Consider the following 13,735-nt stretch of genomic DNA (forward strand, 5'->3'; position numbering starts at 1 on the left):
ACCTATTTTATGATATTGCTGGATTTTCGTGCAGGTTAGGCAAGATTTCAAAGTCCACTCCACATTTCATCACGAGAACATTATGCAGTGTCTAGCCGTACTCCAGGTGCCAAGACCATGCAAAAACATAGCTTTACTGTAAAACCCACATCCTGTAAACTCTTGGCATCGATTGTGCATTTCTGTGCCCGACTAGCCTCACATATAACATGTGGAAGAGGCAGCAACGTTGCTTACCTTTTTATTGATGCCCCTGCACAGGGTGTCTACCAAGTTGACATTTCCAAATTCCCCAAGTTTTCAAGGTTTTCCCCGAGTGCCTTAGCAAAATTCCCCGAGTAATACAGAACTTCACTTTTTGTCAAGATGGGCTGACATGTCACCGGATGTTGTCACTCTCTAGTAAGCATGCTAAAAACTAAAAAAAAAAAAGACGATCCAGTTTCAATAGTAAGGAGCAGCGTTTATATTATTCAAAAAGAAATCAGAAGGGAGGGGTTAGTAAAATGCACAGCGAATAAAATAACTATGAAAAAAAAATGGTAAAGCTTATTGCAAATCTAATCAAACATCCTCAAATATAAATAAGATGAGATGCACATAAAACAGGTATTTTCAAGTATACCATTCAGGCATGAATTATGATCAACTGTCGATACATAGGTGAAGCATAGATGGTGCTTGAGACTTCACTGAAAACAAATTAAGGTGGCAGAATGACTCTGAGCATTTTATGATGAGTCATCAGAATTAGAGTAATTAAACATTTGATTATTATAAAGTTAGCCATGCTATATTTCTTCATAAAAAGTATTAAATCCCCCGCTCGAATTCGAGAAAGAAAAAATATATTTCAAGGTTGCTACTGGCATGCCACATGTCAAACGTCACATAAAACATGGTAGTGCTTTCACTAAAGCAGTACTCTGTAACAATACATATCACTCGGAAGTAGAATCGAAATAAATTAGGTTATCAGAATGAGCAATTTACCCTAAGCTTAATGTCTGTGCTCTATTCCTTGCTACCACTGCACAGAAATACGAAAAATAGGTCGCGTACACAAATGTGGATGCTGTGACTGAAGGAGATATGAGCTATTTCTATTAACTGATAGCAAGCTCATTGGTATGAGGCTCGAACATTGTTGCAAGCGAGATTCGGTCTCAACAGCTGGTATGTCATCCTGAACTGTCCCGACATACTCGCAGCACGCGCACAATGCCTCAGTGTTGCGTTTCACTACTTTAAAGAGTTTATTTTGGTTTGGATGAGGGACACCTACACCTCGGCGTCAGCCAACACTGTCTTTAGAGCTCAAGCTCCTTGGAAGAAGCAGCGGCACGGTTCCTTCCCTGTTAATTCCTCAATGCGTAGGTCCTTTCTGTTCTCGTCCTTCTTCCACCGTGCGTTCGCACCACGGACTATTTGAAGCATCCTCTTGGTCGGCTGTATAGTCAACATCCGTTTTTTTGGACTTCCTTGGTGCCGCAAAAACGTCCGAAAAATGGAGCAGTTCGAAAAAATGAATGCATGTCTTTTACTGCCCTCTCAAATCGTCGCAGGCACATCCGAAAAGGCCTGCCAGTACGCTTATTACGCAAGTCGGTGCTCGTACTGTGACAGGAGATTGCGGATGGACGTGTGTATAATTAAGGAATACATACTGTGTTCCGTGACAGTTGCCCCTTCCCACGCTTGTTATGCTTCACCGCAATACTTTAGCGTATGCTTCACCGCGTAACATTGCAGTATACAGGCGAAGCTGACTTTTGGGAACCCGCATTATGCTATGCAACGCGTCGTGTTTTCCAAGCTTTGAAGCCAACTGCGAGGACCACAAAGTCGGAGTCGGTGCCATTGCTGACAGCGGCGAATCCTTTCAATGAATAACACGGCGCCGAACAAAGCAGCTAGGTCTAGCGGTTGCCACGGTGGTAGATCAGTAGATTCGCATGCGAAAGCGCCGAACGGTTACTGCGACCGAAATTTCAGACATTTTTATACATCGAATCTATGGAGTATTTAGTGGTTCCACAAAGCCGTCCGAATTATCTGGCGTCCGGAAAGTCAGTCATTGAGTGTACACTGGCAACTCCTCCAGCCGACGACATGGCGTCAAAGACGATTCGTTACGATCCCTCTCTGTTGCTCGAGCCAGCATTACCGCGACCTTTGTTTCCTTTTAATAAAATTACAGCTAATTTTTCCTGGTAGAAGCAAAAATTCCGCGAGTTTTCTCTGAGTATTTCCAGATTACTCAGAATCCCTGAGAATTCCCGGTTTTCCTGGTTGGTAGACACCCTGACTGCACCAGAGAGCCCTATGTGGAGTACTTGCCTACTACTTGATTCTAGCGCAGTCGCGGCATGTTGACTGGGCACAGCCTCTTCGGATTGCACCTCTGGCACTTCATCTGCCTCCTGGGGAGGTGGACACTCCACCACTGGCTCAGAAGTGGTGTCTAGTGGAGGTAGGTCAGTGGCATCTCCTTCAGGAAGGGGTGGTGGAACATCCACAAAGCTATCAGCCGGCACTTCAGGCAGTTCTGGAAGCCACGATGGTGCAATAGACGGCCCCAAGTCTCCTGAATAGGACAGGTCATCAGCTATGCCTGCGGAGGTGCCATCACCAAGATCTTTAGTCAGCAATGTCATTCAAATTAATCTGCGAGGTTTAATGTGACAAAGCAACACACAGGCTATGAGAGATGCCATAGTGAGAAATAATTTTGACCACCTGGGGTTTAACATACATCTGAATCTAAGCACACAAGTGTTTTTGTATTCCATCCCGGCCAGGATGCATCTGTGGTGGCCATGAATAGAGCACATAACCTCGTGGTAACACCACGAGAAATGGTTATGCAGCCAGGTTTTATTCAGTAATGTAGAGGCAGCATTTACACTTTGTACCTCTCGCAGAAGAAGCTTAAAGAAACATGGTTACCATGCTCAGTTGCAGTTTGGACAAGCCCTCTCTTTGTTGAAGGTATCACTTGCTTCCCCATTCACACCTGCTCAGGCACAAGGTGCCGTTTTGCTAGCCACAGTGTCACAAGCACAGCTCACAAGCGTGGGATGAACAGAACTTAATCTTGGCGGGATGGTTCATCAGTGTAGTAAACAAGGACAGTGTGTATGTGTGCTACTGTCTCCACCTTTGCCTAATGCACTGCAAAAGCTTTTGTACTGGAACGAACAACTAAGCTTGATGAGGTGGTTGAACTTCACCATAAACAAAATGGGCATTAGCATGTATTTTGGTTTCCACACATCACATTGGCTGCTGAACCAGCACCTTGTACAGCCCCCACATCTACAACACATCTACATCTAGACCTAACGACTACATACATCACATCTGGTCATTTCATAAAGCATTTCGTGCTGATATCTGCCTTGTTACCCTGTCAAAAACAACTGGGTTAGTCTAGGCAGTTTCCTAAACAAAACATAGCAAGCAGCTGTGAGATTGCTTTGTTTCTGCTTATACGACAGGGGGTATTTGAGATCAAGAACCTCACTTTTCTAATGGTAGGTTACATTGACATCATACATGACAATGCTTTTTTAGTCTTGTTAAACAATATCGGTAAGTACAAATGGCAAACACATCGCTAAACAAAGCTGACAAGTGTGGTTTCTATCCAGGGTTTTGAGGTAGACACGTACAGACTATGTGAAAGTATAGTTGCTAAAGTCAATACAATAAGCCACACATCATTAATGTTGCAATTTTATTAGGGTATTAGTTCAATAACCTCATCAAAATATTTATACGTCAAATTAGTGAATATAGAGCCCATGTCACATATACTTAAAATCAACAGTGTTTCTACCAAAACAGTGCAAACCAAAGAATAAAAGCCCTTTTGTTAGTTTATTTCGTTAAGTGAGAGGTTAAAAAGAAAGGGGGTATTACAGGCCGAAACCACAAACTGATTATGGAGCACATAGTGGTCTACTCCAGAATCATTTTGACCATCCGGGGTTTTTTAATGTGCATCCAACGCATGGTACATGAGCGGTTTTGCATATTTCCCCGTGCGGAATGCAGCCGCTGAGGCCGCGATTTGATCCCGTGGCCTCCCATGCGTAGCAGCGCAACGCCATAGCCACTAAGCCATCACATCAGATAACTATGAAGTTAGAGTCAGTTTGATAGTTCAGATATTTTTAAAATAAATTTTTTGTTTACTTACAAACAGCATGTCAGTATTACAACCCTTATACATTCAAACCCACTGACGTACTTTATTGTGACCCACTCCTTACATTGCCTGCCTTAGTAACATTTGCCTACCATACTGCAAGTGAAAAGGGTCAACATTTTTTTTTGACTTGACAAGCAGCTATTCTGACTGAAATTACTGTACCAACTTGGCAATTCCTATAAATTCTGTTCACTTGTGTGCTCAGGGAAATGCGCAGTGAATGCATACTGCTGAATTCAACTGCTGTCTATGGTTTGTGTATACTCCTTACGATGACAAGTGCAGGAGGTTTATGAACTTGAACTTCAGAAGTTCGCCCCAGTTTATTTCGAGTGTGTAGTGGTGGCAGCCATTCAAATAGCATCAACACATTCACACCATGCTCACATTTCAACCTAAACCAGTGCTCAGCTTGACATGCTAGTACCAGCCAATGTCTTATGGATTAAACTGAAACCTGCCACAATGATGACGTGTCCCAGTCTGCTTTCTTCGGCACCTGCCAAGGCCTATAGGCCCCTTAGTCGCATACATCTTAAGCAACAGGGCAAAAGACACTGACAAGAATGAAGGCAGTTACCTACTTAAGATGAGGCTACATGAACTCGCTCAAATGTCATTTTTGGGATCGAGGCAGGCTGTCTGTCTAACAACATTGGATTACAAGGGTGTTTCGTGATGAAATCGGAAAATTTTCAGGACGATTCACAATTTTCACATTGACACATTTGCTCTGAATATAATATTTGAGAAGTTAATTAATTAGTACTAGCTAATTATGTAATTCGGCAAAATATAAAAATAGTCTGACTTGCCCTTGGTTAACCCAGGTTAACCTTGGTTCTGTCCAGTTATGTGGCACTTGCATATTTTTAAATTTTGGCACAAGTTACGTAGGACACATATATTAGTCACAACCATATGAAGCCAAGGAAAACATAAGCGAAATTATCTGTTTTACAGCAAAGCTGTATATGGCTAGGGTTCCATGTATTTTTGTTTGCCATAAACAAAAACTATCACCACCAATGGCCCATACCCCTGCAAGCATGCAAGCACTGTAATCGCTCATAGCCCCGTAAGGCAGAGGCTACAAGCAGTCAGCAATAGGAAGTGAACAGTGCTTACATTCTTCGGAATCACACATACAACACGCAGAACAGCATTTCGAAAACTGTCATTATCAATGGCTCATACCCCCGTAAGGCAGAGGCTACAAGCACTCAGCAAAGTGCAGCGAATGGCGCACACATTCTTTGTTTTGTTTCGAAAACATATACACTGAACTCTCACTTGAGTGAGCTTCAAGGAACCCAAGGAAATAGTTCACTAAACTGAATATTCACTAGAATATGGAACAGCATAGGGCACAGCAGACGAGTCAAACGTGCGAAATGCAATTTATGGAGTTATGTACATCACCATATATGAAACGCATAAGTTACATTGCTGCCTATTTCATATGGAAAAAAAAAACTGAAATTTTCATTTGCACTCGTGCTCTTCAAGCAAAAGAAGTAACACAGCTGCTCAGAGAGTCTATGTTTTTGTGCCCTTCCTCTGGCACACACTGTTGCTGAGAGACGAAGTCCCGCAACTTTTCAAGGCATCCTATATCCTCAGCTAAAATTACAGTATGTGAATCTGCTTCTGCCATTGCATCTCCCTCGTTGCACTCTTCTTCAGGCTGAACATTGGAAAAAATTTCCAGATCTATTAGTTCAGCACAGGTAATGAGCTCCCTGTCCCTGCACATAGTCTTCAAATAAAATGTTGCTGTCAATATCCAGCTGGTGACAGACCTCTCCACACCCCAGGGTCGATCACCTCGTTGCACTGTTCCTCCTGCTCGCTTTCACCACACAGGGGGGAAATGCCTGATTGATGCCAGCAGTTTCTAATTGTAGCCGGTGTTACTATCCACCACGAGCCTCAGGTTCATTCAACTGAAACATTCGCTATTCAGAAATTTGTTTAACTGAAAAATTTTTGCATAGAATGCATAGGAAAACCGCTGGAGATATTCTAAAAGTTTGTTATTCTGAAATATTGGTTAAACTGACATTCATAGAACTGAGAGTTTACTGTATACACTTGACAGGAAAGAGGAAGCGAGGAACAGGCTGGCAACTGCCACTGGAAGGGGCACAACACCTGCCTACTCTTCAGAAAGGAGGGTACAGAAACAAAAAATCACGTATACAACATACAAACAGCTTACGTTTCTATAAAGAACAAGGTAAAAAAAAATAAAAAATCCGAACCACATAACTGATGATAAGGAGCTCGTGATAGCAATGTGAAGCACATAGTGCTCCCCGCCAGCTTTTCCTAGTAAAGATTACTGTTGCACAAGCTGCACCGGCAACTCCAGCTTTCAACATGGGGTGCGATGACCCTAGCCCTTCGTTTAAAAAATAACCAGCTTATCAACTGTTTTGAATGTTCTTGCAGCACCGCTATGGGCCGTGGTTTGCTGTCAAAATTATGATTACTCTCATTCCCACCATTACTGACATAGCACTACTACCACTACTCTAAAGCCATAAAGCATTGCATACCACCCTCAGCAGTTGTAGTGGTGGTTTTCAACAGCTTCACTGGTCATGCACCTTCGCAGAGTGAAATGGCTCATGCTTTTTTTTTTTTTTAATTGAAGTGTAGAAATGATAAGGTACAGGAAAATGAAAGTGGACAAAAAGACAACTAGCTGTACTCACAAGTGGGTTCAGCTCCTACCAGCAGCCAACTTGCTTTCGTCCATACACTTTCATTCCCCTTTTCATTTCTACACCTCAATTAAAAAAAAAGAGAATTTCTCCTATGCTTTCCTTGGCTTCATTATCTGTTGGTTTCATATGGTTGACCTTTAGCTGATGATCCTAGCTGAGTTTCTAGTTTCTAGCAGAGTTGGGAAGCGTGTTCGTCACTGAAATTCTCTGTACATCTCTTATCGTTTGTTGCGCATTTATGCAAGATCAAGCATGTCGTTCTTGTTTAATGCTGAAGGAAACTTAATTTTGCTCAGCAAGGGTCACCACGGTGGCTGAGGGAATTCGCAGCACATCTCTCATCTTACTGTGGCACCACAGTACTGTAATCTGCAAATAAAGAGTGCTGCACTTTGTTCATACCATGTGTTGTGTTTCAATGGATTGTTCTCCAAATCTAAAAAAGCTTTGCGTACATGGACAGACATCAGGTATGGACTCTGCGTAATTTTTTTTTAGATGTTTTCATCGCATCATGGGTCACTGAAGTTTAGTGTTGCCGGAGGGTAACTGCAGGTCAACTAGTGATATCTAAACTGCACCAAAGAACTTCCATTTACACCATGCAATGCGAACCCATGGCTTACAGAATGAAGGAGCGGCTATGTTTTGTGGCAGGGCATGCCATAGTACAATGTGCCAGGAAGCGAAGCACAGGCATTTCACTTTTATCGACCACTTTCAAACTTCTAACACTCTGTTGAAGTTGCCTGCAAAATCTGATCTCGGAGGCCATGGTTCTCTCAAACTGCAGTTGTCGCTGCCTGCTGTCACAGAAGTGGAATAATCTGTTTGCAAGCTGAAATGCTTAGCAAAAGAAGAGCTAGCTCCACTGCATAAAATTATCCAGATTGAAGTTTTTGAAATAGAAGAAACCAAAGACACACAATGGTATTTGAACACCAAGGCAACAGTGCACACAAACAGGCTCTGGATAGGCCTGGATAGGTCTGGATAGGCTCTGGATAGCTATTGGTGGCATTTATGATGTCATGCATGTACACTACTTACAGAGAATGCACTGGTAGCTAAGCCTGATCATTTGGAGGGTTCTTGATCTACTGCGACAGGGCACGGCAAAGCATGGACATCCCCAACACCCTCACCTGGCAAATGAGGAAGGGAAGCTGGTGCATCCATTTGTGGTACCTGGCCTATGCCTGGGCTGTACAGGAAGCCCTCCTGTGGCACCCCACGTTGTCCTGTGCCTCTCATGGAATCTGAAGCTGCCCCAAGGAGCCCTGGCCCTGTGAGTGCCTCTTCTCTCCGAGTTGTTGTTCGCTTGGCTCCACCCACTCTCCGAGTTGTTGCTCGCTTGGTTCCACCCAAGGGGTCTTGCTGTACATACCTTGTGTACATGGAGACATAAGTGTGACACCCATGGTCTTTGGCATGGTTGTAGAAGCACAGAAAACACATTTAAGTAATAGCACTCGATTTCGTAAGCCCATATCAAATGAAACAATAAAAAAATATTCTGCGGTTTTACGTGCCAAAACTATGATCTGATTATGACACACCATTGCGGGGAACTTCGTATTAATTCCAACCACCTGGGGTTCTTTAATGTGCAGCCAATGCACAGAACAAAGGCATTTTTGCATTTCACCCCCATGGAAATGTGGCCGCTGTAGCCAGGATTAGATCCCTCGACCTTGTGCTTAGCAGTGTAACGCCAAAGCCACTAAGCAACCACAACGGATATGTGATAATTTATCATTTCCCAACCTCACTTTCTTGATACTGTTATTTCCTGCCTCCATTTCAGCTAAAGGAAGTGTACAGAGTACTTTAGTATAGACTGCTCCAATGATAAACACACTCACTGGCATAATTAACGCAAACCTGCCTTTGTTTCTGTTGCGGAAGGTGTTGGAGACTTGTTTGGAGTGACTTAAATATTTTAGCTTAATGTGCCTTCCTTCAAAAGCTCTTTAAGTTTACTCGTCAATGCCTGTGTTGTTAAAGTTAAGCTGCTATAGATACGTCATCATTGTTCGAATTGTCTTATAGCAGGTGTACTTCAATTTATGGCAGTTGTCTTTATCTTAATGTAAACTCAATTCAATTCACCTGGCCATTCAGGAAGCGCAACATGGCAGGATCTAGACATCGCCATTCATTTTATAAAGCACAGACAGGCTTCATCCAAGATGAGTTCAAAAATTTCCCTGTACTTGTGAAGGAGGTAATGCAGGGCTCATGCCAGACTGGTTCAACACGAGTTGGCCACTGCACTGCTGTAAGCTATGAAGCACAGGAAAGTTAAATGCAACTGTTTGCTCACTAACTTCATAAATTAAAAGCAGAGGAGTATACTGGCACAATCATCAGCTAAACACTGTGCATTACTTGAGGAACTGCTATGTTTCCTCCACAAGGTGGAGGAAACCTCACATGTAGAAAAGTTGCTATTCACATGACTAACAGAATGCTACAACGAAACCTATTTCAATGCTCCACACCAGCACTGGTCGCTTAGAAGTATCTTGCTATGGTCATGCTGATGGCAGTTTTTTCCTCCTCTTCCCCCCGGTTCCTTGTACGCGAGGGAAGACGGCGCTCTCCCTCCCCGCTTTCCTCTCTTGCGCGCGAGATTGAGCCGCCATAGCAGACTCTCCCTCGCAAGCTTTCAGTAGAACAAGCACCGTACGGCGCGTGATAACGATGTTAACGGCCTTGGACTTTATAAAGAACATCTCGGCGACGGCAGAAATGCGCTTGGAATGTACATATAATTGCTATCCGAATAACAATTTATGCGACAATCCGCAAATAAAGTGTTCAGTGAACGTCCGTTCGCAGGAGTTTGTCATCGGTGGCCTGCTTTCGCTAATGATGGGTCAAAAAACATGATTAACTGTAACCTGCTGTTACAAACATTGTGCAAACAGTCCACAATATAAATACATATTGTGTATAAATATCGTTCAAGCAGTGTACAATCAGTATAAACAATATATATATATATATATATATATATATATATATATATATATATATATATATATATATATATATATATATATATATATATATATATATACGGTTTACCTGTACAGCTTCAATCTCGGTACATGGGCCCCTACAAAGTCGTAGAACAGACCTCCCTACTGAACTACCTCGTTGCACCTATTGACACACCTGCTGACCGACGCTGCCGCGCGACAGAAATCTTGGATATGCTTCCGGCCTCAAGCCATTCTCTCGGCGCTCTACGCTAGGGTAATTTCCCGTTGGTCTGACCATTTTCATCCATGGGGGCAATTAGTGTAAGCATTCATATTATGGACGTCATCTTGCTCATCTCTCCATATGCATCACTATCGCTTCGCAACTTCATTGTCGGCGCGCTAGCTCGTGCTTTTGAAATAACAGCGTCTAGTAAAACTGTTGCTTCTCGATAAATACATTATATATATATATATATATATATATATATATATATATATATATATATATGTATATATATATAAACATGATGTTATTCGTGAACACAGACACAGCTTTCTCTGTCCACGGTAATGATGTCGTTTAGCTGTAAGCGATTTTCTGTTTGCAATGGCCATCACTTTATTGTATGGTAATTATTGCTAATAGCATTTGTTTTGATGCTCTCCGTGCTTTGCATTGGTCACAGGCACTGCTCGAATCAGCTAGGGTGCAATGTTCTTTCTGTGGAGAATTGCTCAGCGTCAATTCTATAAGTGTCGTTGAATTTCACGCGTTTGTGAACTTTAAGATTGTAAGTGTTGAACATGTGTATACCTAAATTTCGTATTCGTCAAGCGTTACAATTTCTTTTACTTCACACGTTTCACAACACTCTATGAGTGTCGCATTTTGCTGTCTAGACCTTATCACGTGTACGCGAATAGTTTAGCTCTTTAGTTAGTTTCTAGATTTCGCAATAATTATAAAACTGCATTTGTTGCAACGCTATATCTGCATAATATATTGAACAAATATGAGTGTCTAAATAACATTAGTGGAAATGAGTCAAGATGTTATTTCTTGAACATGGGGCAGTGATTTCTTTTTTAGTTTTTAATTTTTATTATGTTTCGTGGTATATCCTGTTTGCTCTTGTATTGTTATGTTGCTACAAAGTTACGTCAGGGTTGCATAAATTGCTGCGCTGTATGCTATTGCACTGTCACGTAAGTGTACGTGAAAACAAAATGTAATTGCACATTCCCACTTTTGTTAGCAATAAAATGAATACCGTATTGTTCGGTTTTATTGCAACAGGAATTACATGGACACTGCAAGCGCATTTCTGCCGTCGCCGTCGCCGTGAGGTTCCGTATTAAGTCCTTGCACCAAAACGTCGTCGCGCTGCGCCGCGCGCCGTATGCTGTATGTGCGAGCGAAAGAGTGCGAGGGTGAGCCGGCGATCGCTGCTCAATCACGCGCACCGAAGAGAGATATATAGCGCCCCGTCTCCGTCACGCGCAAGGCTCCCGTGGGAGGGTAGGGAGGAGGGAGTGCATCCTCCGGGCGACCCCTGCGCCCGCGCGTGCCCGCTTCGGGCCGCGGGCCGCTGTATCTTTTGCCTTCTCATCAATAAAAGTTTTTCACCACCACCACCACCACCGCTGTATCTGGAAGGCCATCTGCGACAAGGACAAGGTCCGCCATGGGTAGGGAGGTGGGGGTGGGAAGGAGGGGTGGTGTCCTACTCGGGGCGGCGCGGTCGCACGCGTGCGCCCGCCAGGGCCTCTGAGTTGAAAGCCATCTGCGGCGTGTACAGAGACCGCCGGGCGCAAGGGACACTGACCATTGCGGCTCAATCTCGTGCGCCATAATGGAGCAAAGCCGGGAGGCAGAGCGGGAGGGAGGCGGGGTCCCTTCGACTCCGACAAGTGCTTATGGCGTTTTTCACTGGTCGATATGGAGCGGCCACCGAAATCGTCGAGCGAGCGTTCGGGTTTCACAAATCCGAATGAGCCAGCGGAGCGCAAGAACGCTCCGCGAGCGATCACACAGGAAGTCTGCGTACACGTCTCACATACCGGTTCCAGAAACCATGCCCGACTTCTGCTCTACGTTTCCACGGCAACCAAAGTCGCCGTCCCCCGTGCGTAATTTGGCTGCGGCAGCCGCAGAGTCCACCATTTCCATGTCGCGCCAGCAATGATTGTGCATGGACAACGTACATATAAGGCTTCGTACTGCACCTCTCGTAACCGCTGTCGTCCACGCTCTCATCGCTAAAAGCGAGCTCTACCGCAGCGCCAAATGCCTACCGACCTCGTACTGATTTCGCTTGAAGACGGAAGTGACGCGACCTATTTCCACCCGAATCCGCGCCTCTGTGGCGGAGCAAATGAGAGCGATCCGGGCGAGTTGATCCGAAACGACCAGCGGAAAGCACAAACCCGCTCCAGATCGCCGAGTGAAATTTGGATTCGTTGCCACGGAGCAAGAAATCTTGCTCCGAACCGAGCAGTGACAAACGCGGTTAGTTTGCACGGTCGCGCGCGGTCGTCCGCACCGTATATTGAAAGCAAGCTGGAAACGGCTCACACCTTTGTGCGCGCTGTGTTCGCGCCGCTCTTGTGTTGCAGCGATGGAGCCCACGAAGGTGACCTCGCTCACTGCTGCTGCCGCGCTTGCTCGCACCAGCGTTGCTCAGCGAGTGTGAGGTGTTTTTATATTTGCTTGTGCGCGCCGACACCATGCATGTTAATCCAGTTAGTAAGCTAATGTTTCCAAGTTCATACCGATAAATCTCCGGTCCTTACTTCGTAAAGGTGTTTACTAACTTGCTATCACAATCGATGCTTCGCCTTTCGGGCGAAACTATGACATTTTCCTTTCTTTCTCTTCTTTACCTGCTCTATGTTTCGCTATTGGTAACGCATTTCCTCTGTTGTTTTCTGCTTGGTAATATATTGCCTAGTAAAGGAATCTGGGTCCCATCAATCGGTTGATTCCCTTTTCCCCCCCAAAAAATGCATTCAGTACGTTTTATGGAAAACAAACTGAATCGTAGTAAATTGAAATATATATGTATTTAATTTCTTTATAAGGATGATCTCCTGACAGTGTTAAGTGGGATACCTGTCTGCATTATTCCTCTGCAAATAATAACCTTATGAAGCCAAGAAAGGCACTTGAGTTGTTATAGTTAGTTTTATTTGAAGTGTAGGAATGATAAATTAAAGTGAAATCAGAGTGGATGAAAAAAAAAACATTGTCGAAGGTAGGAGCCAAACCCGCAACCTGAACATTACGCGAAGCAAATATTGATCGTCGCAGCACAGTACAAAAATATATTGTTACAGGAAAAAGTACTTGGCTTCAAATAAAAGTATGTCAATGAAGGCAAAAGACATGGAAGATGAAGAGTTAGTTTAGAAGCAATGGCCTATGGAACAAATAAGTGTTTCGCTCATATGACGCTCCCGCTACAATTTGTACCAAGATGCGATAACATGTTACCGAGACCACGTACATACTGTTGAAGAGCTGGTCAAACGTCGCGAATGACTGCTGACCGCACGCTGCGAGCAGGTTTGCGGACAGGTGCCCTGGGGCTGGCGTGGTGTGTTCAGAGCTCTGTGTGCAAGAAAAGCGTTTGCGGGGTACGTTGCATGAGTAAAACAAACAAAGCCGCAAGCAAGCAATAATCAATCAATCAATCAATCAATCAATCAATCAATCAATCAATCAATCAATCAATCAATCAATCAATCAAACCAAAAAGATAGATAGATAGATAGATAGATAGATAGATAGATAG

At 43.7% G+C, this 13,735-nt stretch overlaps 1 protein-coding gene across 1 annotated transcript in view; it reads right to left on the reverse strand.

The window, feature by feature from the left end:
• LOC126521410 (uncharacterized) overlaps positions 1 to 13,735 on the reverse strand; it is a 93,741-nt gene that overhangs the window by 32,910 nt on the left and 47,096 nt on the right. The window contains exons 3-5 of the mRNA XM_072288618.1: positions 13,448 to 13,551; positions 8,094 to 8,335; positions 2,341 to 2,614 (exon numbers count right to left, since the gene is read on the reverse strand). Coding sequence (XP_072144719.1) covers positions 2,341 to 2,614; positions 8,094 to 8,335; positions 13,448 to 13,551 — 620 coding nt within the window. The remainder of the gene's footprint in view (positions 1 to 2,340; positions 2,615 to 8,093; positions 8,336 to 13,447; positions 13,552 to 13,735) is intronic.

Source organism: Dermacentor andersoni, chromosome 6, assembly GCF_023375885.2.
Source record: "Dermacentor andersoni chromosome 6, qqDerAnde1_hic_scaffold, whole genome shotgun sequence".
In the NCBI taxonomy this organism is placed as follows: Eukaryota; Metazoa; Arthropoda; class Arachnida; order Ixodida; family Ixodidae; genus Dermacentor; species Dermacentor andersoni.